We start from the raw sequence: 25,638 nt of genomic DNA, 5'->3' as shown, positions 1-25,638 counted from the left end.
AATATTGATTTGATTTTACAAATTTTATAATGTCCCCTTTAATCAAAACTTTGTATGCCTTTTGGGGTAATCTGTGTTGCACATCTAGAGTCCAAAAATGTTTGTTGCTACAGATTCTTAACTGCACCATTATGCTTCTATGGGCAACACAAAACACTCCCTATGGCTCTTAAATAAGTAGTTCACATGCATAAAACCTTGCTGCTGGTTCGATTTGGCCAGTTTACAGCATAATCTCATGATGGGTGACTAGAAATTAACACTTTCTGAGGTGGTCAGCACCTTTTCACAATAACGAGTCAGGGTGGAAATTGAGTAGTTGAAAAGTTCTGAATTTAGGCCCTTTTATAATCTAGAATAAATGTCTAATTTATTATACTTAGAAAAAAGGTCACAGTCAATTTTTGACAGTTCAAGAAATTAAAACCTTTTATTTGAGATTTGCAAATTCTTGTAAATGTACAAAAGCAATATTCTGTGAAATTTTCATTTGTTAATGAAAAGTTTCAAACCTAAAGTCCAGCATAAAGACTGGGTTGTCTTTGACCTAATTCTCTCAAGGTCCCCACAATGTAGCTTGTCGACCATGGTCTTCACATCAACAGGTAAACAAGAATGAGTGTGTGCATGTTAGTCGTCCCAGGCAAAGTCGTATGGCTGGAAATCGTCTCTCAGCTGTTTGCAGCTGTCATCCTCTTCCTCTCTGCTCTGTTTACATTCCTTCCAGTCAGCTCGAGTCGGGATGTTCAGCACCGCCTCGCTGGCCAACACCTCCCTGCACACAATAGTTTCCATCAACAACATCTAATCTTATTTATGTCTTACTGAGTAATTTTAATACATTTGTGTTTACACATGCATCTAAATCAGTCTTGGTGTAAGACAAATAGGTACATCAGTATTATCTTTACCAAGCAGTTGGAAAAACTGATGGGCTCTCTGGCGCCCTCTCTGGCCAACGTATCATATGACAGGAGGACTTTACAATCACCTAACAATGGATCAGTTTCCAATCCATCAAAAAATCAGGAAAAACCTATTTAGATGGACTGTTTATTTCCCACCTTCCAAACTGCAGAGGAAAGTTTTTCTGAATCCGGTAGTAAAGTTTCTCCCCAGAGTCCAGCTCCACATAGAAGTAAGGAGTCCCTGGAGGAGCAATCTGAAAGCAGATGTTATGAAACTATAACTACTGAGCTAAATGGTAAATCCTCAATATGATTTTAGGCTGTGATTTCTGTTGCTGTAACCTGTTTGAGGTCTGTGTGTTGAGGAATCTCCATTAGCTCCATGTTTTGCTCCTGAGCCTGGACCATAAACGCCTCCTTGATGTCCTCAGTAGTGCAGCGGTTGAGCGGAACGGGAACAACCTGGAAAAAAAGGTGTAAAAACACAAAGGTAATCATCAGGGACCATGTCAGAAGTAATTCAAAAACACTTTATTGATCTTAAAGGGATACAAAATGTAACTCATTAATTCAAATTATTCAAGGAGTTATTGTAGATGGTGACAGCTGTTGGCAGTAAAGATCTCTTGTAGGGGTCTGTATTACAGTGAATTTGAAGAAGTCTCTGACTGAAGACACTTTTTCTTTTCCAGGACCATCCCATAAAGAGGATGTTCAAGGTTGTCCATATTTTTTTTTTTTTAAATCCAAGGAGTTACCGAACCGGTTTGAAATTAAGTGAATCCCACTGCAATTTAAAGAACAATGAACTTTTACACTTTCTGTAAAACTAGATGAAGATTCAGCTTTTTTCAATGTTTTAAAAATACTTGATTTAAAGAAACTTGGTGGTGTTTTTATCATTTATGATGATAGATATTCTGATACCAAAAATGTGTTATCAAAATGAGAAAGTCCAAACAAACCATTAGATTTTTTTATTCTAATTTGGATCCTAAATGTGTCACTGCCTGCTTTCATTGCGATTCTGAGCTGTGATGTTTTTATTCCCGTTTTCTTTCAGCCCTGAAAAAAAGTTAAATGTGTTTCCCAGGTTTCTGGAGGTCATGACCTCTGGACCTCACCTGCAGCTGCAGATGTTGGCTCCTGTAGTTCCTCTCAAACAGAATGCAGCGCTCTCCTTTGCTCTTATAGAAGTCCCTCAAGGCCGACTTGTACTTCTCCATCTCCTCCACCACGTCGGAGCTCAGCTCCACCACAGACTGGTAGTGGCCGATGGGCAGGATCAGAACGTGGCGGGGAGTCAGCGGGCCTTTCGCCAGAGCCAGGTAACACTGCCGAACAGAGACCAGGGTTTCCTCTACATGTAACTGATCGCGGTGCATCCAAAGTGTTTTATATTTAATATGGTAAAACAATGTAAAGCATATGAAATGCACACATAAAAAGGCTACATTTGCACTTCTATGACCATAATTAGTTTCAAATGAATGCAGAGCTGGTTACTGTGTGCTGCGCTGCTTTCAGGAATGAAGAAAACTAGAGGCTGAAGCAGAGGCAGAAAGAAAAGTACCTATGGAAGGTTAAGTTATGTTGCATTTGAATGTAGTTAGTATAGTTTGGCCTTCATGCGTAATGTTTCAGATACCTATTGAATAATTAATGTTGAGTCATTTTTTCTGTTGAGACTAACTTCTGGTTGCATTTTCAGATGAGAATATTAAAATATTTTCAGGTGAGGAAGGGATCCAAGGAAGAGTTTAGGGTAAAGTTAGATGGAAATATTTAGTCTTTACAGTTCCAATATAGAAATAAGTAATATTTTAATGTTTTCTAATATTGGTGACTGAAACAAACCAAACACTTTCCAATTGCATTAAAGAAGTATGTTTCAATAGAAGAGGCTGCAAACCGTGGCATTAGTTACTACAGTAGAGTTGTAATTTGTAAAAGTTTGAAATGGTCATAATTAAAACCACAAATTTTTCCAGAGTGACGATGCCGTCACCAGATTCAGATTGTGTTCAGAATAATGTGCAGAGCTGGATTTCCATCTCAAAAAGTTTATTATTAGAAACTCATTTGTAAGTCGTTTTGGAAAAAACTGCCTGCCAAGTGCTTAAAAATCAAGTTGACATCAAAACCAACAACAAGAAACCTGGAAGGAAGATTTTAGTCAAATTCTGTCAGAGAGCAAGTTGCAGAAAAGGGTAGAGCAGTAGACAGTGGATTCAGTGTTTTACATATAGATGATCAAAGAGTTTATTTCCTGAAAAAATAGATTCAATTTTGAGGTTATGATGTGACGGAATGTGAAAAGAGTGAAGAAAGCACCAACAACTTTAAAATAAACAGTTTACACTGAAGTGATTTCAGGATTTCTAGTTCCATAAACCTCTGCAGATATTAATGTGTTCATTTTTAATTTCCCAGGATGAACTTACATGTGTTCCTATGCTGACGACCAGATGTTTCTCCACCTGAGGGCTGGCCAGGCAAAACCAGCAGGGCCCAGTAGGCTGCGCTGCACACAGGAAGAGAAGGGGGAAGTTAGAAACATAAAAAGCTTTTTGGTGGCTTTTAATCTGGTAATGGCCTTTAGGATTTTCTTATTTGTTTCGGCACTCAGGTGTTTAACCAACAAGTTCCTGATATGAAGATAAAAACATCTCGACTTCAGGAAAGAAAAATATCTTTCCTGAAGACTTTTAAAGTTTTCAACATAAAATTTCCTGTTACATTCAGATCCGCTGGAATATTATGGAGATACTTCATATTTTCTACTCTATTTAATCAACTATTAATGTATTTAGATGCGTATTATGACACATTTGGGATTAGTTGTTGAATTTGCTGGTTGTTTCTCTTCTCCTAATAACATGAACATATACAGTTAAAACCAGAAGTTTACATACATCTAACCTTTGAGGTTAAATGAAACCAAACTTCTCTTATCGAACAAGAAAAGTCAAAAATGAGAGAATCCATCAGATTTATTGATAATGTCTTCAGCTGTGTGGTGTTTCTGAGCTCCTGCAGACTCACGGTGCCGGCGCGGTTGTTTGGGCTGCCCCTGAAAATGCCCGTCTCGACCTCGTCCGTCTGAGGGCCTCTTCCCGCCGCGGCCCCTGGGGGCCCCGCCCTGCTTCCTGCTCAGGTCAAAGAAGAACTGGTGGACCGGCTCCTGGACATCGCAGTAAAAACAGACAGAAGGTGACAGATGTAGCTCAAAAAGGATGGACATGTGCTTCTTCTTCACTCCAACAGGATTTATGTGAATGCAGCTTCTTGAACCAATAAAACGGTTTAACTGTCACGTTTAAAGAATATCACTGAAACAGAGGAAAACCAGAGCCAGTCCAAGTAGATTAGCACAGTATAGTGTTGTAGTATAGATTTTTGTTGGATTTAATCTAATTTTTCCTTCTATAATAATAATAATGAATGCACAGCAAAATCACAAAATCTTACCAAGAATTTTTGTCTAGTTTCTAGTGCAAATATCTTTATACATTTCAAATACAAACAAACTAACAAGTAACTTATCAACATATATAGGAGCTTGTTAAGACAATAATTTTTTAATATTGGTGAAAAAGTTCTAGCTCCACTGGGAGATTATTTAGCTCATAACATGGTAAAAATGTCTTGTTATATGTGAAATAATCTCAGTGGAGCCACCATATTAAGGATTTATTGACTTAAAACTAGCTTGTATAACTTGCTATAATGTTCCTTGCAAGTTAGTTTGTATTATATCGAGTGTAATAAGATATTTGCACTAAAAACTACATGAAAAAAAACTTGGTAAGATTTTGTTTTTGCAGTGTAGATGTCAATTTGGGAAAGGAGACGGGGAAAAATTCATAAAACGTCTCTACTCTGCGTTAAAACAATGTTTCACATCAGTGATTTTTACCTCTTCTTCTGTGGTGCTGAACGGCGGTTTTTGGGTCTCCGTTTTGTCGTTAGCCGAGCGTCTGTAAGGACTTTCCGTGATGTCCTGCGGCTGCTTCACCAGCTCTGTGGGATCCATGCTCTTCATGGGGACGATGTTAAAGGCGTACAGATACTGCCAAGAGAACAAACGAGGAAAATCCACATTTCTTCTTCTTCAACAGATGTGAAAAAGTTAAATGGTGGCTGGTCAGGTTTACTGCTGATATTTTGCATGGAAATTGACATTTTTAGCTAAACTCTGCTTATTTCAATCTCTAGAGCAGGGGTCTCAACACCCGGTTTGTGGGCCAGAAGTGGCCCACGTCCGCAACCTCATGTCAAAAATATAATGCAATAAGAGCCTTAAGATACTGCTGCTTGAAACAAAAGCATATCTATTAAAATTGTATATATAAAATTGTACAATAAGATGATTAAAATTACAATAATTTGACTCTAAAGACATTGCTGAAATTAGCAGTTTGTCAGTTTAGTGACAGAATTTAATTAGTTATTTAAGGACAAGAAAAAAAGTTGTACACAATTTGCAGTTTTGAAATTCAAATTTTATATTTTCAGAAATATTTGGGGTTTGTTGTGCCATTTAAAAACTCAAATGGCCGCCAATTCATTTGAGTTTGAGGCCTCTGCTCTTTGTTTGGAGCCGAGGCAGAAAATATTCGACTCCACGTTTACCTTCTTTTTGGCGGGGTTGTTGACTGTTGCCAGAGCAATGAAGCGACTGACATGTTGAGCATTTTCCTGGAGAACTACATGATTCCTGAGGAAAAGAGAACATCCAGTCACCTCAGTCAAACTGACTGCTCTAAAGAAAATGACTCAAAACAGTTTGGTAATTATGATGCATTTTAACACAAAACTGCAACTGTTTCCTGATTTGGCTGCATATTTTTAGCTTTAATTGACACAGACTGGGGCTGGATAATAAGTCAATAACAATTTATGGCGATAGTGATCAATATTAATAGATAATGCATCTGTCAGAATATTCACTGAACTTTGACTCAGAACTGCACAGCATTAACTAACTCACTCACTCTTTGGTTGCCTAGCAACAACCTGCTGGGTAACTTGCGCAGGAGCAGTTTCATATTTAGCAACTCTGCCTCATAACTGCTTAAAAAAAAAACCAAATAAATGACAACTTGGAGTGGAAACTGGGTAAAACAGGAAAGGTTGCGCCTTGATAATTATTGATTATCAATAAGCATTGATAATTATTGATGAACACTTTTATTGTGATACGTTTTCTGCCATCCTACTGCAGATCTCTGCTCTGCTGCATACCTGTATGGGAGCCTTTCATAGTGAGCGCCCTCTAGTGCAGCGAAGTGGTAACGCGGTTTCAGTTTGTCGGCGAGGCTGGCGATGGAGCTGCTTCCACATGACTTTGTGTTCACTTCCTGTGAGACAAAAACTTCCTTTAGAGTTAAGTACTGTAAAGTGCGTCCATGGTGACCTGGACTCAGAGAGGCTGGGGTTACCGGGTTGTTTCCGTACTGCCACACGCCTCGGGGCCACTGCGATGTCAGCAGGATGTCGACGCCTCTGAACTTGGAGCTGCTGGTGAGCGAGTTGACGAGCGCAGATAGGTCTTTGGAGGTGAAGCAGTGAGCCGGGGCCGGTTCCTGCAGGGCCTCCCGGCCGCCGACGTAGGCCAGCTGCAGTCCTGACGCGCCCGTGAACACGCCGCGCCGACCTGGAGCGCAGCGCCAAACCCGAAAGATTTTATCAGGAAATCTCAGACTGTCATTTTCATTCATATCGACAAGGAAAGCTGTTAGATTTAAACTTTTATTTGATACAGAATAAATATTGATTTTAATAACATCATATTTAAAATGTAAAATATATTTTAAATCTATTTTCATACAATTGTTATTGAATTTAATTTTAAAAAATATGGATTTTTGTGCAATTTATCTAAATTAAATTTATATAAATTTCATTAAATATACACAAAATGTCTGTCTAGAAAAACAGCATGACTTTTTCACTGCATTTAAAAAAAAAATAATTCAGCTTTAACATTTGTGAAATTAACACACAAAAATGGAAAAACAAAACATAAACTCTTTAGAAACTTTTGAGTTTTTTTTTTACAAAATTTGGATAATTGTGCCTTGTTGATGTGGGCACTTTCTACCCTCCAAATTAATCTAGATGCAGACAAGGATTAATCTAAATTCTTTTCATAGACTTTATTTTATTTATACATTTTTGCATCAATTTTTGAGTTCGGCAGTGTTGGTCCTCCATATTCCCCACTGGGCATGAAGTTTTTTTTGTTTTTTTTTTCTTTTATGTATTTTTCCATGTTTTATTTTTTTTCAGTCTCAGCCCTTCATATTAATCATCTCCAGAGGGCAGTAGCAGTAGTATCTATGTCTAAAATTAGTCATCATTGAGATAATTTTGATTTCATTAATAATTGTGGCAGTCTCTGGCCTCCATATAATGCTGTGTTATTGTGATGGAAGTGAAGCTCTGATCTTTGCGGTCTTACCCAGGTATGTGATGTTTTCAGCCAGTTCAGAACCGTCAGAACTGGGGAAGTTCTTCACCGTTTCCTGGCTTGCTGCTCCCAGGATGTACGTTTGGATCGGAGCTGGAAAAGAGAAAAAAGATTTGACAGAATTTGACCAGGAGCCACATGAAGGGAACTCGACTTATAGGAGAACTTTTGGACAAGTTTGCAGTTTGGAGATTTAAAGACGAGCAGCAAAAGTAAAGGAGGAAGATCAGCAGAGCTCGTCAACAACTAATTATGTCATCCAGGACATGTTACTGTGACACATCATGTCTACTGCCTGGATACTGAGCTGTTATTATATCATTGAACTCTAATACAGCAACAGTCTTCAGTCAGAGGCCTCTTTGTTGCAACACTGACTGCTACTGGAGATTTTTCATGAGTTACAACAACATTTAGTTTTCTTTTGGGATAAATAAATATTTTTTAACTAACCCCCTATTTCCCCCTCTAAACTGTTGCTCTGGTGTTTTCTTCCCACCTTTTTTAGCTCCAGTCTTGTATTGTTGCCACTCTGCTTCAGCTTCAGGGGTTACTCCAAAAAACTCCCCAACACATAGCAGCAGCTGCAGGAAAACATCTGTTTTAATTGAGGCTGACCGGAAGTCAAACAGTGGGAATAAAGTCAAACTCACATCAAACTGTCCTGTTTTCTTCTGGATGGCCTGAACTCTGTTGAACAGAGAGCTCAGTCTGCCCTCAACATCCCCGCACACCAAACTGTGGAGACACAACATACAGGCTGCTTTTACTGCTCGGTAAAAAGCAGATTTTAATCGATTTAAATCCCGACGGGTGGGATTTAATCCAGTAGTTTAAACTCACACTCTGACCGGCTGGTCTCCCATATTCTGCTTCAATTTGGCTCCGGATACCTTGGAGTTTTAGCAGCTTTGACGCATCGTCCGTCTCCAAAAAGGGTCCAGGTGAAACAAAGGCGGAACTATTTTTGGACAATGTATTTACTGTATTTTTCTTTACTTTTAAAAGTATGAACTTAAAGTTAAACCATAAATATAAAAGGGGACAGAGGGAGCATTTAAATACAAGCATTGAAGTGTTTTTCTGTTAAAATTAGTTAAATAAATTAGCAAATGGTATATTCACACTGGTTGCCAGGTTTGCCTTTTTCCACCTAAATCGATGTTTGTCATGTTTGTTTCAAAATTATTAAATATGTGCCTGCCAGCTCCCTTGCAATAGTTCTGAATTGTTCTTTTGGTAGACTTTTGTTAATCATTTATTTGTTTGGATAACTTCAGATTTGGATGCTGTGCAGTTGGAAGAATTTTTGCTTTTACTTACTTATCCAACAAAGTACTTATTTTACTTGTGGAAGTAGATTAGCATCTCAAAAAGCTCATAATATCTGATCTATGACTCCAAAATCCCAGAGAATCTGACAATGAGGCTTCATGGATGCAAAGCAGCACCAAAGAAAAAATGTAAAACAATTTTTTCCATCCATCATAATGGGCAAGGATCATATCCATGACTGCAACTAATTTCTGTCTGACTTCTTACTAGAGAAGAGTGGTGCAATTCAAGAACTTCAGGATTTTGTTTGTTTTTTATCTTTTTCTCTCTTTTTTTTTTTTGCTCCAAATGAACAAAAGATTTACTATTTACCATTTTAAAATAGAACTAGAGTCAAACCTGGCAACCCGTGGCCTCCGTGAGGCTCTCCTTCATCCTGGCACTTTACCTTCATCCTGGTACCTCGAAAGTCCCCGGACCAAAAACAGGAAGTAAGTAGCCAAATCAAAAGTAAAATTCACTTTCTCTTTGGTGGCCAGAGACCATGAGACGTGCAGGAGCGAAACCAAAACAGAAAAATCGTTTCAAAGCCTAAATCATAGCCAAAACTATTCAGGCGCCACAAGCGAGAGCTTGTCGACAAACATGGCGCCGCAGATTTTTATGTCGTCTTTCTTTTAGCTCGATGCTAATTGTTAGCTTCAGAGCAGCTGCAAGAAAAACCGAGAAATCTTGGGTTTTCTTTACTGGATTACGAACGTCTTGAATGTGACTCTGTTTCTGTTTATTGTTGTGTAGATGTAAACAATGCACATTGAGTGCCTAAATATATTTTTCTCAGCCTGACGGGGCCGCATTCCAAACCCCTTATACATAACATGTCATTTTATGCATTATTTTCTGATTCAGATATACTGTAAACATATTTTAGTGTAGTTTTCACATGGACTGAACTATAAATTACGAAGTTTGTAATTCGGCATGCATATTATATAATAATAATGATTATTAATGGTAATTTATAATAAAATAATCCAGAAAAGTACTTGTTGACATAGTTTCAAGTTGAAAACGGTAGAGGGAGACAGAGAGTAAAGCTAAATTAATTAAAAGTTCAATATTTTCTGTAAATGCATGACTAGTTACGGGTTATTTTTCAGCTATGCTGTATTCAGCTTTATTTATATTCATAAAACAGAATAAAACAATAAAAAACAAGCTTACATAGTCCCTTGTAAATATTTGAGAGTTTACCCTAATACAGTGGCCACAGAAATGATACAGTAACTGTCTTTCTTACAGTTTTAACAATCCAAACATTTTAATAAAGGCTTTGTTTTAGCAGTTGTGTCATCTTTTTTCTTTTAACTTATGTTTTAAAAGTAGTTTGCCAGAATTTAGCTGATATTTGCAGAGTTGTTTTCTTTGCACATAAAAACGTTTTTTGTTCTTATTTCTTTGTTCTGTTTTGCTTAGACTATGATTAGCTGCATTGTGCTCTACTACAGTTACACCCGGCTTTGTGTCGGGTTAGCAGCAGTTAGGTTGGTGTGTTTTGTGTTTCAAGCAGGTGCAGGATGAGCTCAGCAGCAGCAGAAGAACCAGCAGCGTTAGAAAGTGTAAAGCCCGTCACTTTGACTCATGACAGTGATGGCAGCATCATCCTGCACTGTCCTTCAAATGGTGGGTCAACAAGCAGACAACTCCGTAATACATTTTCAGTTAACTTTTAAAATGTAGCAAAATGATTATTGTTTTTAGGTGTGTTGAAGTCAACTAGCCACGTCAGTGATTTCATCAGATGTTAATGCTGTATATGGCAGAAATTTTCTCAAAGTGGCGGCTGCAACCGTTGGGAGAAAACACCAGCGTCAGTTTGTTGCTTTACAATAATTGAAAATATTTTATTAAAATGTTACGTTCTGTTGAGTATTCATGATCCAAAAGCTGTAAACACAATCTCAATACTTTACCTTTTTGAATTCTTCATCTAAAAATTAACCAATGTATGAAAAAAGTTAAACTACTACTGTAACTAATAAAAAAACTAAAATTAAACAGTATTTAACTAATAAAAACTAGCAAACACATTCTAAAAACTAATTAAAACTTTAGACTAACAAAAAGTCACAACGAAATAAAACTAAAGTGTAATGAAAAACCCAAAAGTATTGAAACCCTGACGTGTCTCCTCCCCTCTTCATCACATCGGTTCTTTCTCATAAAAGCCAAAAACCACCACCAGTTTTGGCAAAATGTAAGAAGTTATTTTTTAATTTTGCTATTTCCATCATTTCCATTTTTTCTTAAAAAAAATACTTCAAAAATGATCGATAGAAACACGGCTTGTGACTGCACTCGTTTTCTCACCTTTAAAATAAAGGAAAACAGAAGATTAACATGCAACCTGTACAACCGGGAAGCTTGTACTGCTGTAGCAAATTAAATTTAAATTCAAAAATACTTTATTGATCCCAAAGGAAATTATGATTACTGAGGTGTGAATGTGTTTGCAGATGAGGAGTTGGAGCCTCTTCAAAAGAAGACGCGAGTTTCCACAGAGGAAAACCTGGAGACGCCTCAGTTCTCTGTCATCACCAGTGAGATGTTTGTTTTTCTGTCTCTGACTTTTATTTGTTTACATCTAAAGGGATCAATTCAGGATCTCATAAGCTGCTTTATGTCACACTATGAACTGGAACAAACCAAGAACTGTCAGAAGCTGTGTTTCAATAACGGAGCTGCTGACGTCTTAGTTTACTCCAATAAACTGAGATCAAACTTATTCATCTCTTAGTTTATTTTAGTAAACTAAGAGATGAATAAGTTTGATCACGAGATAAGTCAAGTAGTAACATCCTGTTGTTGATCGTGCGACTCGTGTGATTGGAAAAAAGCATTTCCATTACAGTTTTGCAAAATGAAACAACTGCAATACGGCCAAAAAAACTCCTTCTCATCTAACCGCTTAAACTATTTATCAAAAATGTTAGATTTTTCAAAATTGCAGTGTTTCCTTTAAGCAAATTTAGTTTTGAAATGTCAAATTTTGCAATGTGAATGCAGCTAATGTGAATCAATAGTGTTGAGGAAAGAACAAAGACATTTTACTTTTTCATTAGGTTTGCCACCTCTGGTTCAGCCATTTCTCCTTCTGCTTATATCGATTGGAGCTTCACCATGTGACCACAAACAATACTGACACCTAATGGCTAAAACTGGTATTGACAGCTATGTCATTACATCTTCTAGACTTTAAAGTACAACAATCGACACATTTGCAATAAACAGATCTTAATTAAAATAACAAGTTCATTAACCGCTCAGCCACTGCTAAAATACACAAATACAACAAACATTCCAGATGTTTGAAATTGGAGCCACAAACCAAAACTGATGTGACAGTTTTAGATTTCCTGTTTTCTCTGTTAGTGTCTGAAAACGACGAGAGCTTTGAGGTGACGATGACGGCCACCGCTGAAGGTGACCTGCCTGAGGACGGCGTCACTGAGATCGAGGTAGACGTGAAGCTGGACATGGTGGAAGATGGTTCTGAGTCCAACAGAACAAGTGAAACAGAACCATTTGTTTCTGTTTGTGCAGATTCTGCATGAGGACAAAGAGCAGAAGGCTGAAGTGTCACCAGTCAGTCAGGCCTGGTTCACCACTAAAGAGGACAAAGACACGCTGGCCAACAAAGGTCCAAATGCCCACAGCTGTTATTTATTCAAAACATTTAAAGTGTTTCCTCACCTGGGAGTCCGGTAGACTCAGTTCAGTTCCACTGGAGATCAAAACTTAAACACTTGTTCATTTCTATCTGCTGTGGTTCTTTTTCTCTCTGCTCTCAGTCAAACCAACCAAATACTTTTAGTTTAATAATGATTTCTGTTCTTCTTCAGGTCACAGGTGGAAGCAGGGAATGTGGTCAAAGGAGGAGATCGACATCCTGATCAACAATATCGACCGATACATGAAGGTATGCCGTCACCATGGCGATCATCGTTTCTGTGTCTTTTGTTCACAAACGTGTAAAGTTGTGGTATCCAAATTTAAAAAAATCTGTTTAAAAACATAAAATATTTCTGTGAATTTTAAAAAAGCGGCCACTGTGCCGTTACCTAGCAACCCCGGCAGAGTTCCACCCATTGCCTAGCAACCCCAGCAGAGTTCCACCCATTGCCTAGCAACCCCAGCAGAGTTCCGCCCGTTGCCTGGCAACCCCAGCAGAGTTCCGCCTGATACCTACCCAGGGCCTGACTGAAAACCTTATTATCTAAGGATGATTTTGTGCAAAATAGAGTGATGAACATGTTTTGTATAGGCCAATGACCTATCCTAACTTGTTCAAGGAAGCAGAATAGGTCATATTTAAGTTTCACAGTGAAAAATGTTACCCTAAATAAATGAGAAACTGTCTATCAGAATGAAAAGTGCTGGCGGTCCAAGTTTCTACTATTCTTGAGTTGAAGTTGGGGGCCATATAAAATCATCCCAAGGGCCACAAATGGCCTCACATTGGACATCCCTGACATAAAGAATCATCTGTGCTGCGTTCTTTCAGCGGCGCGGCATCCAGGATCCGGCAGAGATCATCTTCGAGATGTCGAAAGAGGAGAGGAAGGATTTCTACCGCTCGGTGGCGCTGGGGCTGAACCGGCCGCTGTTCGCCGTCTACCGGAGAGTTTTACGGATGTACGATGACAGAAACCACGTTGGCAAGTGAGTTCAGGATCAGACAGCTGGAATCAGGCTGCGACCCAGTCAGGAGAGCTAACTGGTCCTTCTCCTCTCCAGGTATACTCCGGAGGAGATAGAGAAACTCAAAGCGTGAGTAAAACAGTGGGAAACTAGCATTTATTACCCAATTATCGAAACAGATCGACAAAATGAGTGGCAACAACTCAGTTTTAACTTTTTACAGATCTTTTTATTGTTTTTAAATTTCAAATCTAGTAACTGCAATTAATCATATTTTCAAATTTACGGATATTTCTTGACGCTCTCATGGAACAAGTGATTTAGAAAATAGCAAAAATAATATTTGCAATAATTCTGCCAGTTTTATTTTTGACTGACTGAAATTTATTGTGACTATAAATCTTTTTTTTTTATTTTTAATCAAAATAAAAGAAAAATTCTGGATAAAAAATTCAGCTGTTTTAGCAAAATTAACATTTACAATAATTCAGTTAATTTTATTTTATTTACCATCAATGACTAAAATTTATTGTGGAAACAATAAATCAAAATTTTCATCATGATTCAAAAATTTTCACGATAAAATTATGAAATGATAAAATGATAAAGCACTTTTTCGTTTTGTTGTTTCAGTAACAACTGCTGCCACCTAGTGGCCGGAGGCTCATTTACCAGCCAGTCCTGCTTAGACCTGTTTTTTTTTTTGTTTGTTTGTTTGTTTTTTTTAGGTTGAGGGAAAAACACGGGAACGACTGGGCGACGATCGGAGCGGCTCTGGGTCGCAGCGCCTCTTCCGTTAAGGACCGCTGCCGTCTGATGAAGGAAACCTGCAACATGGGTCAGGATTATAAGAACCTCGCTGCTCCGGTTTCAGCTGCCTGCTATCGCTAATGCTAATGCTACACATCAGGTAAATGGAGCGAGGAGGAGGAGGGACGCCTGGCGCAGGTGGTGTATGAAATGGCAGGTGTGTCGCCTGGGTCAGCGGTCACGGCCGGGGTTTCCTGGGCGACAGTGGCGGATCGGGTTCGCACGCGCTCAGAGAAGCAGTGTCGGTCCAAGTGGCTGAACTACCTGAACTGGAAGCACAGCGGAGGAGCCGAGTGGACGAAGGAGGACGACCTGAACCTCCTGCGCAGGTCCGAGTCCGGCGCCGGGCAGCCGCAGGCTCAGAGGCTGAACGGGTTCAAACACTTCCTGTTTCCTGTAGGATCTCGTCGGTGAAGGTGGAGGACGAGAACGACATCAAGTGGGAGGATCTGGCGTGGGGGTGGAGCAGCGTGCGCTCACCTCAGTGGCTGCGCTCCAAATGGTGGAGCATCAAGAGGCAAGTGGCCAACCACAAGGAGATCCCGTTCAGCGGTGAGCAGAAAAAGTAACTCTGTTCCTGATTACTTCTTAAAAAGTAGCTACTCCTGGCTCTGATTGTTGTTTCTAGTTATCACTGGGAGAAGCTAAATATTTTTCACACATTATCTCATAGCAAACTGTCGCGACATGGAGACAGTTTCAACAAATATCTAAAATGCGTATTTTTAATAAGTTACGTCCTGCAGCTTTAATCATCAGAATAATTGATCACTGGAATAACTATTAGCTCTGCTGTGTTTATAACTGAGTTTGTGTAGATCAGAGAAAATCCTCTGTAAATTCAAACTTGCCGTCTCAGTTTTTGTTTTGTTGAATAATCGTTCCACCTGGAGACAGATCGGTCTTAAAATTGGCCCCTAGCTCAGATTTACTGATGCAGCTTTGTGTTTGCGGTGCCAGTCCTCCTGAAGGGCCTGGAGGAGCTGATGACATCATCACAGACGGCGTCCCTCCCCGGCAGTCCCTCCTCTTCCTCGCTCCAGATCCGCCTGGCCCGGCTGGACGACAGCAGCGGCTGCAATCCCGTCTCCGGCCCACTGGCGGCGCTGCAGATCCCGGTTCAGATCCCGCTGCAGATCACTCACCTGGGTGAGAGCCGGCAACCTTCTGGCGACCCGACGCAGCCGGACATGTGACGAGCCGCTCTTCCTCCTCACTGTGTGTCTGTTTGCAGCTTCAGATGCAGCCGCAGACGGAGACGCCATCACTCTGAACTCAGGAGCGCTGCAGACCTTTGAGATCCTGCCGGTGAGTTTGACCCAGCAGGACACCGTAGTTTTAATTGTAACCCTTAAAGCCGCATCTAAAATTAAAAGGTGCCCTATGATGCTCCCTTAGGATGGTTCTATGGCCTATTAAAACATCTTTAACAGTTTTTTGCAAAAACCATTGTTAGATAATGAGTTGCTTTATGGGGTCCTGTCACTTTAAATCCAAATAAGCCACAAACCGCAACTCCATGTTTACACTTGTGTATTAAAATAGCTTCAAAATTATACATCTTTGAAAAGCATTAGTGGAGCCTCCTGCACGACCAACAAAAATGCAGCAAGTGGTTTCTGGATGGTAAGTCAACAACAAAACACCAGCAGCCATTTACTGCAGTAAAACAGCTGACCAAATGTACTGGAGATCAGTTTGGGTTGCTAGGTAACGGAGTGGAACTCTTCTGGGGTTGCTAGGTAACAGGCTGGGCTCAAAAGCTACTTCCTTCACAGTTTCTGTTCTGAAAACAGTTTTATTGTCAAATTTACTTCCCTGACTTGTTTGGTACACTAGACATGGTTTTTCTAGTAAGAAATAAAAAAAAAGAAAAAATGGGGGGAAAAAAGAAAAAAATGGGAATAAAGTTGTAATAAAACAAGAATAAAATTGGAATATCACAAGAAAAACGTCATAGAATTATGATATTTATTGTCATAATATTCTGACATTTTCTTGTGATATTATGACTCTATTCTCATATTATTTCAAATTTATTTTCATAATATTACATCCTTATTCTAGTACGACTTTAATCTGAAAAATTTAAATAAAAAATAAAGTTGACAGAATAACGACTTTATTACGGCTCTATTCTCATAATATTGCACCTTTATTCTAGTATGGCTTTATTCTGGTAATTTAATTGTATTTTGTTAGCGTGGCGCTAACTCTCTTAAATAGATAATTATTTGTTTGTTTTGTTTCCAGTCCTTCCAGCTGCAGCCAACCGGAACCCCCGGAACCTTCTACCTCCAGACGACGTCCAATCAGAGCCTTCCTCTCAGCCTGTCCAATAACGGCACCGTAACCCTGACAACAGGCTCCTCCCCCTCCTCCCAGGAACACATCATCCTCCACAGCCTGTCGGTGGGTCTCCCTCTCTCTCTCTCACTCTCTCTCTCTCTCTTTTGTCTGTCCGTCCGTCCTCGTCGTTTGTTTTTCAGCAGCCATCTTGTTTTTCCTGCGCAGACTGACGGCCTCTGCTCTGGAGATGGCGTCATCATCCAGACCGTCTCCGCTGACCCCGCCCCTTCGCCGGAGGGGCGGAGCCAGGACCTCAACGTCGCTGCACTCCTGGAGGAGTCAGAGGCGGTTGTCACGGCAACCCCTGAGGCAGGAAGTGAAGATTTCACAGAGAAGGTAAAAAAAATCTTCGGGAATGTAAACGACTCAGGTTTGGGTTTCCAGAACTGGTCCGACAGTCTGAAGAATCTGAACCAGGTTCTAAAAGTCTTAAAATAAAGAGAATAAATTAAACGACTGAGTCCCTGACCTCATCCTCTAAATGTTATCAAGGGTGCAGTGGTGCATCCTGGGATGCCGTCGGGCAGCGCCGTGCTCATCGCCTCTCCTCCCAACATCAGCAGCACCTTGACAGGTAACGGCAACGCAGCACCGACCAAAACGCTCCTGACCAACTCCTGTAACCCTGCCGACCTCTTTGCTGCCCGCAGATCCCATCCTGGAGAACCAGGAAGGTTCTGACTGACTGGATCGGACCCGGATCGGAGTCGAACTGTGAGTTGTTTTTATCGGGACGTTTTTAGCCGAAGATCTCGGGGAATCCCTGCATGAAATGTGAAGGCAGCGTCGACCCGAACATGACCTCTGGGACGAACCGAGCCAAACGGACTTTATTTATGAAATCATGCTTGTCGCCATGGCGACTCGCAAAGGACTAAAACTATTTCAGTTTTAAATGTTACCATTGTGAGAAATCAGACTTTATTTGGATCAGTTTTTACTGTCATTCAGTTTGTTTTTGAATTATTTCAACAGAAAATGTTATTTCACAGCCAAACATGAAATAAAATCTGTTTTATTTCATCCACAAATATTCCCACCTTCACCTGGAGGTCGAACCACAAACTCCAGAGCTTAAAGTCAGAAAGGGAAAAGTTTACACTGCGGCGTGTTACGGACATTTAGGCAGGAAAAAAGTAAATCTGTAAGAAAAAAACTATTAAATGTTTTATTTAATTTCAGAAATTTTCATGTAAAAAAGTGAAAATCTGATTTCCAAAAGATGAAAACTTTTGGACAAAATTCAGACATTTTGAAATTAATCTCAGAATTTTTTTTTAGAAACAAAAAAGTGGGAATTTCTACTTTCCAAAAGTTGACAATTTGCAAGAAAAAAATCTACAATTTTTAGATAAATCTCAGATTTTCTTTTATTTATTTTTTTAATTTCTAAGCTCCAAATGTTGAATTTTTTTCTATAAAATGTGAAATTAATCTCCAAGTTTGAGTTTTTCCTGTAAACTTTCAACATTTTGAGCTCAGAAATTTCTGTTTTTTCAGAATATTTCTTAGACCAAAGAAAGAGACAGTGTGAACAGGAAGTGAACCAGCATCTAGAAACTGGTTTCCAGTTATGATTCCTTCTTTCCTTCCGATCTTGAAGGAAATGTTTCGTCTCTGAGGCGTTCAGGGAACGTCGGCATTTCCACCAACATTCAGTCACACACAGAAGCCAGTTGACTGATTTTATTCAGGCTGTTACTTTATAAAATTACAATAAAACACATTAAAGTGACAAAATGGAGGGAAAACTGTGAATTTCTGTATGTTGAACCTAAAATCGACTTTCCTCTGATTTTGTTTTCCAGTTTTAAGGAACAGAAACGCTGATTCTAGTTTCCGTTCGGCTCTAGGCAGACTAACGATGCGTAACAAGTCCAGCTCAGATTTAACACCAGCGGGATTAACGGAGCAGATTATTTCAGTTAGGGCTGGGTGATATGATACAGATTAAAATGTAACTTTTTCATACCGGATCAGATTTTGTGGTTTTTATTTGAATCCGTCTGTGAGTTATACGACCAGGCTACTAGAATATGTTTAATTACAAGAATAAAGTCGTAATATCATCAGAATAAAGATGCAATTTTACCAAAAAACCTAAATTATGAGAAAAAAGTCAGGATACAAAGTAACAAAGTTGGTTTTTCTAGATTTTTCTTTGACAAATTCAGTCGTTTCCATGACAGTTTTAAAGTCCGGCTACTGATAATTAATGTGTTAAAAGATTTGGCATTTCTATTTATTATTTAATAGACTTTATTCTGGTAATATTACAACTTTATTCTGTTATTGTTGCGACTATTCTCATAATAGTAAAGCAAAATGGCCGCCCTGGGTGTGCTGACATCACTCTGAATTACGGAGAGAATTAGTGGACAAAAATACAAATTTTTCAAAATCCTCACAAACCAAAAATCGGATTAATCGCCCAGCTTGCAAGCATCTAGTAAAAAAGCAGAAACAGCTTCACTTGATCCCGGTTTAACGTGAAATCTCCCTGTTATGACTAGTAAACTAAAAGAAGCTTTGAATTCCTGACCGTAGAGCCGCCCCTGAACGCACCGTGGGATTTGACGTCCTTTTAATCCAAATCCGGAGGTCAGAGGTTTCCAGTTTCAGCCTCGAATCGGCCGACAGGAAGCTAAACTGGAACATGTTTGAACTTCAATGTTCAACTTTCATTCTGTGGTTTTGAATCACTGTGACTCTCTGGCGCCCCCGGTGGAGGAATAAATGTGTTCAGATCTTTATTTCCAATCACAGAAACACAAGTTGGATCCATCAGGGTCAGGATTCATCAGGACGTAAACGATTCTGTTTGAGTTCTGCCGTCTGAACTCTGACCCCGGGAACTTTAACCCTCCGTGTTTTTGGTCCCGTCTCGGTCCACTCGTCCACGTTGGACCTCCCTCTGTCAGTCAACGCCATGATGGCTCCTCTTCCTCCTCCTCTTCCTCTACCTGACGTCGAAGAAGTAAAGGTTGGCACATAAACACAGCAGCACGATGGTGGCCAGCATGTAGTAGATCAGATTCCTGAATTTGGGCTCCAGGTCGCCCTGCCGGTACCAGAATATCTGCAGAGCAAGGAAACGTTTCACTTTAAACTTTCACCTAGAAACACTGAATCTGGGTTTAATCCTTTTACGATCAACAGTTTCTCTGGGTTTTTGTAATTTAAAAGCAGAAAAGTTTTAAATCCTCATCTAAAATGTTTGTTTTATTATGTTTGACCAAAATACTGAAATGTAAAAACAGGAACAGAGTAAAAGTATTAAAGTACTTTTTTCTTTAAATTGCCTTCTAGACACAAAAAGAAGACTAAAGTTTGGGAAAATTTAGTCCAAAATTTTGTTTATCCAAACAAAATTTAGTTAATTAAATTCAGTTTAATAAATAAATTGAATTTATAAATTAATCTGAATCAAATGAAGGATTAATTTTAATTTAATAATTCAATTTATTAATAAAAATAATAAACTAAACTTAATAAAATTAAGTTTATTAGATTGAATTTCTTAAGTTTAATAAACAGGAATAGGTAATAATGACAATTAACAATGAAGTAAAGTTTGTTTTTTTTAAGTTACAACTTCAAAAACTCAAACTTTTGCTGCTGGATTTTCTTTACAATTTTTAGTGAAAATTAAAATGTTTCCATAATCTTCAGGAAGCCTGAAAGATTTTTAACAAAACTTTAAATCTGCTGGGAAGGAAAATGTAAAAGTTGGAGATGTGTTGCAGGCTGCTTGGAAAGCCAGAGAGCTGTTTAGTTACCAGCACGATGGTGGAGCCGCACGCCAGCAGGATGCAGACGGCAAAGAAGATGTTGAGCGGCCGCGGAGGCAACGAGGGGAACACGAAGGAGCCGATCACGGTTACCTAGGAGACGAGGAGATCAGCGTTCAGTCTGAACGTTCACTGCAGAGATCGGCTCGAATGGAAAGCAAAGGTTCTCTTTCTCAAACCAACCAAGCCCCTTTGTTCCCCCCCTCGCCTGCGTTTCCTTCAGTGGTTCTTGGTGCAGCGCCCCCACAGGCCGGGAGGGGAACAGGCTGCTGAAAGGGTTGCAACTACTGAGCTGCCATGTGTTGAAACAGCCTCAGAAGCTGCTGTCTGTCAGAAACCCGACTCAGAACTAAAGATGCAGGTCATGAAGGGGTTCAGCTGATTAGAAAACTCAGTAACTTCAGTTCTGGCAGTGGGAGGGGTCTGAAACTAAATGGATCAACAGCAGAACTCACCAGAACCACCACCGACGTGAAGCCTCCGACGACCATGTTGATGATCCGATCCTGCAGGAGAAAGTTCAACACGTGACTCCAGAACCAGCTGGAACCGGTAAAACCATTGAATCTTGAGCCAACTGGAGGTTTTACCCGAGCCGACGTCTCTCCGAACAGAGGGCGGTTATCCAGGCCGCTGGTGCCGTAGGTCCGGGTCGAGAACTCGTCCATGGCGGCGGCAGAAACCCGATCAGTCCCGTCTCAGCAGCGCCGCCTCCTGGAAACGCTCAGTTAAGCTCATCTCCAGCCCGGCGTCGGTGAATCGGTCAGAGCGAACGGCCGGGTGGAGACATGGCGGAGGCTGGAAGGCAGGAGAGACGCAGAAACCCGTTTTACCTCAGACTGAAATGTATCGAGTTGGGGACGGTTTTTATTCCTGAATGACGCAACAAACAGAACGGGAGGAGGAAAAATGAGTGAAAAACGAGAGAATGAGAGAGAACAAGAAAATCAAGATAAGAGAGAAAGAAATGGAAGAAAAACAAGAAAATTGAGAGAATGAAAAGTGAAAGAACGGGGAAAAAGAACTGAAAAATGGAGAACAAGAAGAACAAGAAAAATTAGAGAACAAGATAAAAACAATAGAACGATAGAAACGAGAATGACAAAAACGAGAAAAAAAAATAAAAAAACGAGGCAATGAGAATGAAAACGAGTGAAAGTGAGTAAATAAGGACAAAGAGAAAAGAAATCCAGGATAAGGCAGAAAACAGGAAGGAAAGGTTTTAAGGACAAAAAGGAATCAAGGATCCAACTTTTTCCCAGATCTGGAAAATTCAATTTAAAAATAAAATGTAATTTTAACTCATATTTAAGGTTTTAAAGAGATGTTGATGCTGATGGCAGGAAGGATCTCCTGTAGCAGTCTGTACATCACCTCTCTGAAGAAGCTTCTGACTGAAGACTCTGCTGCTGTCTGTAAAGATCCTGTTTTTATGAATGTGTGACTGAATCAGAAAAGGGGAAATTAAATCGGGATGAATGGAGTAAAGTCTGCTGGTTCTGTTTTGGGGAGGAAGGACGGACCGTGGTTCCCTCGTGGCGCCGAGTCACGGCCCCCCAGAGCTGAACTGATTTAACTGAACCTCCAGCTTTACTTCCTCTCATTTTCAGCGGCGATAACAAACCACGACCAAAAGAGGAAGATCAAACCAGAGCCACTTTCTTCACACTGAGTTTCCTTTTCTGGTCTTTCATGTAAAATCCCAGCAGTTCCTAAGGATGTAAATACTTTCCCGGGGTGTGAATACTTTCCCAGACTCCAGATCGGCTGCATGTTGAGGTACTGGATATGCAAACTAAGTGATAAGGTTGGTGTTGAAGTTTTTCTGGTTCTTCTGAAACGTTGACAAAGTAGTTCTTGTTTCTGCCGTGGGTTTTGGTGAACTTCGAACATGAACGCTTTCAGTTCAGAGATGAACAGATTGAGAGAAACGAGGAAGCTGTGTGTGAATCATCGGTCGATTCTGTCATCTTTGGTTTGTTTTTTTAAGGGTTTTCAAAGCAAAACGGAGCTATGATGCAAAAAAGGGGCGTGGCCAAGTCTGGAAGGGATCAGAAGGAAAAACTGACCTGCAGTAACAGCCTTTCAACCCGTAGAGGGCAGCACTGAAGGGGTTTAGACAAAAATATTGCAGAATTAAACAAATTATTTCACAGAAACTTAAAATATTACAAAGTATTTTTTGGTCTAGTTTCTAGTGCAAATATTTTAGTACACTTGAAATAAGAAAACTAAGTTTTACGTCACTTTTTAGCAAAATATAGGAATTTATTCAAAGTTCATAATTCCTTCATATTGATGTCTCGTTATAAGTTAATCTGCCAGTGAAATTAATACTTTTTTAATCAATATTATTGAAGTATAGGCTTAAAACAAACATATATCCTGGTTACATGTAAGTTAATTTAAGTGTACTAAGATATTTCCATTAAAGACCAATTTAGATATTGTACCTGCCAATAAATGGGTGATTTGTGGTTTAGTTCCACCTTAAATCATTGACGATAATCAATAATTTCCAACATGTTAGAATGAGCAGCGAACAGTTTGTAACCCAGAAAAAACAAAAAGCTGTTACTTTCTGGAGTAACTTTTATTTCTCAGAGAACCAGCAGGAAAAATGACTGTTTTGACATTTAAAAATACAAATACATTGATGGTTTCCTACCTTTTCTAGCAGGTTTTAATCATGTAAACCGTCATATTTCCGTAACAGCACGTAGAGGAGATTGAAACATTTCATTTTCGATTTCAAAGAACCTCCCTACTTCCTGTTTCTGTCAGCACACCTGGCGCCGCTGGCCTAAATTTAGACAAAACAAACTAAAACGAAACATTTCACATTCTGCTCAGAGCAGAAGTGATAAAAAGGGAAACAAAAGGAGGAGTGAGGAGAAAAGTCACGCAGCTGCGTTCATTTCCTCCTGTTCTGGCTGAGAAGACGAGGGAAAACGGAAAAACGCCTTCGCAGAGCTTTATCAGCAGAAAAAAACACCACAGAGAGAAAACAAGAGGCTCATTATAAACTGGAATAAACCTGGCCTAAAGCTACATTCCTGCACCGCCTTGTGATTCTCTAGGCTTCTTAAAATGAGCCCACAATGAAATATTTCACACAACATGAGCCAACATGTCAGCAAAACAGGAAAACATTCAATTAAATTCACAAAATTGGAGCTAATTTAGACAACAGTCCACCATCAGAGTAGATAACTTTAATTATTTAAGGAGTTGAAATTATCAAATTATTTTGTATTTTCAATAATTACCAACTCTGAAAGTAAGAATACACATTCTGCAGATTCATTCAAAGAGGAAATAAAATTTAAAAAAAATAATTGGAAAAGAAAAACTTTGATTTTCTATTTTCCTCCCTGCTGATAACGGATCAGAGTTGATCGGGGAAATATCGACTTGTTCCAATCACTGATTGGTGAATAATCTTTTTTTTTTCAGTGTTTTTGTGTTAAAATTTTACTTTCAAACTGTAACCCACATCTAAATTATAATCTGCTGTAACAAAGTGTTGCTTTAAATGAGCACAGTTCACAGCTTCTTTCAGATTTTTATTTGTATTTCTCTACTTAAAAAAATGCTCAGTTAAAATTCCGCAATAAAGTTGTAAAAAGATTTAAAAATGAATTTTTAGTAACCTCCTTAATTTCTTTTACTTTTAAACTGTTTTTATGATGCGTAACCGTGGCAACAACATATTTTTATAGAGAGAGGAGGAGGAAGTTCAAACCACCTCTTCAAGGATTTTATCCCCTACTCCAGCATCTTTCTAATTAAACAGTCAAACAAATTTAAAGAGGAGCGGCAAAAGCAGATTGGGTGGATTAGCAGAGTTTGTCATGTTATGGTGGAATATCCCGGATTTTGAGCCGTTAGCATGTCATGTTGGTCACACAGTAACATTCTTCAGTCAGAGGCCTCTTCAGAACGCTGCAAGACTGACTGCTGCTGCTTGTATATCCTTCCTGTCCCCAGCATCACCAACTCTTTGTGGAGTGGAGCTAAGGTATTTCTGAATTAAATGTAAAACGTAATAAATCTGGAAAGGTAGCTTATTTAAACATGTGATCCGTATCCAAACCCTGATTTATAATCTTTATTTTTAAGGCTCTTCTCAGCAACACAGAAACTAAAGAAACAAACTCAAGATAATCAGTTTGGGTAGACGAACATATTTAGAAATAAATCACCCAATCAGTAAAGGTTGCTGTCTGATAAGAAACACAGATTTATTAAAGTAAATATTTTAAGTGCTAGCTTGAATCAAACGGAGCTTATCTACTTAAATATACATTTTGTTTGTTTTAAAGCGTACAAATCCTCGTTTCCCCTATAGTAAGTGATTTTATCTTAAAGTTACGTCGAAAACATTATTTATTGATGTTAAACCAACAAAGAATTAAACATACGGGAGCAGTAAAGTGTCCTGAGATTTACTCGCTACTGGCTAACTCGCAGCAGGCAGAAGAAGCTAAGCTAACAGATCATCCGCTCGGAAAGAATCAAAACATTCAGCGAAAAAAGAGCCAAAACAAGCCGCAAACCTCTCGATTCCGACGGGTTTCACTCGCCTCACAGATCCCGAGTGGATCCGAGTGGAAACATGGTTTCACAGAAGGTCAGAGTTAAAGGGAATAAGCTCCGGTAGCTCCAGTTTTCAAGCTCCTTAAAGGTGACTTCACTTTAACTGTTGAGCCGACCGAGAGGCGTTCAGGGTCGCAGGCGCGCTCCGGAAATCTCAGTACGCCTGACATTACAGTAAAATATGCTCCAGCCAAACAATATATTTGTTGAGTTATAATTATAAAAATAATTATGTATCAAATAGTTAATTTCATAGTTATTGTTTAATTAATAGTTTATTATTCATAATCAGCAAAACTGATTATGACTTATTAGCATAATAAATTATAAATAATGATTTTTAATTCTAATTATTACAATAATAATTAATACTATTAATAATCATTATCTCTAATAATGACTATTAATAATAACAATCATTATAATTATTAATAATTTACCTATTCATAAGTTAATTGTTAATAATAATCATATTTTGTAATTAAGAATGTTCATGAACTGAAGAACTAAATATAAAGTTAGATGTTTTTGTTTTGTTCTGTTCTTATTGAATACAGCTGAACTCTTGTTTTTGTTGCAGAACCAGCTGGACTGTATAAGTCAGCTGATGGGATCAGTTGTCTTTCTACTTACAGTTAACTTTCTACATCAGGAGATACATCCTAGATGTGCATAATCTTCCCCCTTTGAAGTTACCATCACATGAGCAGAGTGTGACAGGCCCAGAGAT

At 39.0% G+C, this 25,638-nt stretch overlaps 3 protein-coding genes across 5 annotated transcripts; 1 reads left to right on the top strand and 2 right to left on the bottom strand.

Moving 5' to 3' along the window:
* Nucleotides 1-401: 401 nt before the first annotated feature.
* Nucleotides 402-8,340, bottom strand: cwf19l1 (CWF19 like cell cycle control factor 1). Its single transcript, XM_014995326.2, has 14 exons — nucleotides 8,227-8,340; nucleotides 8,037-8,121; nucleotides 7,883-7,967; nucleotides 7,375-7,476; nucleotides 6,353-6,567; nucleotides 6,156-6,271; nucleotides 5,544-5,628; nucleotides 4,828-4,980; nucleotides 3,954-4,092; nucleotides 3,353-3,432; nucleotides 2,033-2,242; nucleotides 1,251-1,370; nucleotides 1,065-1,162; nucleotides 402-775 (listed from the first exon to the last, which is right to left on the bottom strand). Exons 1-14 carry the CDS (start codon nucleotides 8,247-8,249, stop codon nucleotides 631-633), a joined length of 1,656 nt encoding a protein of 551 aa, XP_014850812.2. The 5' UTR covers nucleotides 8,250-8,340; the 3' UTR covers nucleotides 402-630.
* Nucleotides 8,341-8,787: 447 nt separating this feature from the next.
* On the top strand, nucleotides 8,788-18,494 carry dmtf1 (cyclin D binding myb-like transcription factor 1). Of its 2 annotated transcripts, none has more exons than XM_014995324.2 (17): nucleotides 8,788-9,149; nucleotides 10,229-10,341; nucleotides 11,175-11,258; nucleotides 12,091-12,176; nucleotides 12,262-12,358; nucleotides 12,561-12,637; nucleotides 13,223-13,380; nucleotides 13,456-13,488; nucleotides 14,088-14,197; nucleotides 14,270-14,498; nucleotides 14,570-14,721; nucleotides 15,130-15,318; nucleotides 15,404-15,477; nucleotides 16,423-16,581; nucleotides 16,684-16,854; nucleotides 17,011-17,092; nucleotides 17,169-18,494. In XM_014995324.2, exons 1-17 carry the CDS (start codon nucleotides 9,007-9,009, stop codon nucleotides 17,201-17,203), a joined length of 1,992 nt encoding a protein of 663 aa, XP_014850810.2. In that variant the 5' UTR covers nucleotides 8,788-9,006; the 3' UTR covers nucleotides 17,204-18,494. The 2 variants fall into 2 exon arrangements, with proteins under 2 accessions (XP_014850810.2, XP_014850811.2); XM_014995325.2 differs by having other exon boundaries at nucleotides 10,226-10,341.
* Nucleotides 18,190-25,026, bottom strand: tmem243b (transmembrane protein 243, mitochondrial b). 2 transcript variants are annotated; one of them, XM_014995323.2, is made up of 5 exons: nucleotides 24,869-25,026; nucleotides 20,900-21,107; nucleotides 20,765-20,815; nucleotides 20,298-20,402; nucleotides 18,190-19,597 (listed from the first exon to the last, which is right to left on the bottom strand). In XM_014995323.2, exons 2-5 carry the CDS (start codon nucleotides 20,975-20,977, stop codon nucleotides 19,478-19,480), a joined length of 354 nt encoding a protein of 117 aa, XP_014850809.1. In that variant the 5' UTR covers nucleotides 20,978-21,107; nucleotides 24,869-25,026; the 3' UTR covers nucleotides 18,190-19,477. The 2 variants fall into 2 exon arrangements, with proteins under 2 accessions (XP_014850809.1, XP_087859328.1); XM_088003202.1 differs by lacking the exon at nucleotides 24,869-25,026 and adding an exon at nucleotides 22,978-23,429.
* Nucleotides 25,027-25,638: the final 612 nt, after the last annotated feature.

This window comes from Poecilia mexicana, unplaced genomic scaffold (genome assembly GCF_051168715.1).
Source record: "Poecilia mexicana isolate PSO_F unplaced genomic scaffold, ASM5116871v1 scaffold_23, whole genome shotgun sequence".
Taxonomy (NCBI): Eukaryota; Metazoa; Chordata; class Actinopteri; order Cyprinodontiformes; family Poeciliidae; genus Poecilia; species Poecilia mexicana.
The sequence above is the reverse complement of the archived record's forward strand: the minus strand, read 5'-3'. Positions and strand labels throughout refer to the sequence as shown.

Excerpts from the sequence above, each read along its gene's own strand:
- cwf19l1 (XM_014995326.2), bottom strand. The coding sequence starts at position 8,249 with ATGGGAGACCAGCCGGTCAGAGT. Across the intron at positions 5,629-6,155 it reads TATGAAAGGCTCCCATACAG|GAATCATGTAGTTCTCCAGG; the intron begins GTATGCAGCAGA and ends TCTTTTCCTCAG. Across the intron at positions 3,433-3,953 it reads CAAACAACCGCGCCGGCACC|CGCAGCCTACTGGGCCCTGC; the intron begins GTGAGTCTGCAG and ends TCCTGTGTGCAG.
- dmtf1 (XM_014995325.2), top strand. The coding sequence starts at position 9,007 with ATGAACAAAAGATTTACTATTTACCATTTTAAAATAGAACTAGAGTCA. Across the intron at positions 10,342-11,174 it reads CCTGCACTGTCCTTCAAATG|ATGAGGAGTTGGAGCCTCTT; the intron begins GTGGGTCAACAA and ends ATGTGTTTGCAG. Across the intron at positions 15,478-16,422 it reads AGACCTTTGAGATCCTGCCG|TCCTTCCAGCTGCAGCCAAC; the intron begins GTGAGTTTGACC and ends TTTTGTTTCCAG.
- tmem243b (XM_014995323.2), bottom strand. The coding sequence starts at position 20,977 with ATGGACGAGTTCTCGACCCGGACCTACGGCACCAGCGGCCTGGATAAC. Across the intron at positions 20,816-20,899 it reads TCGGAGAGACGTCGGCTCGG|GATCGGATCATCAACATGGT; the intron begins GTAAAACCTCCA and ends TTTCTCCTGCAG. Across the intron at positions 20,403-20,764 it reads TCACGTCGGTGGTGGTTCTG|GTAACCGTGATCGGCTCCTT; the intron begins GTGAGTTCTGCT and ends CTCGTCTCCTAG.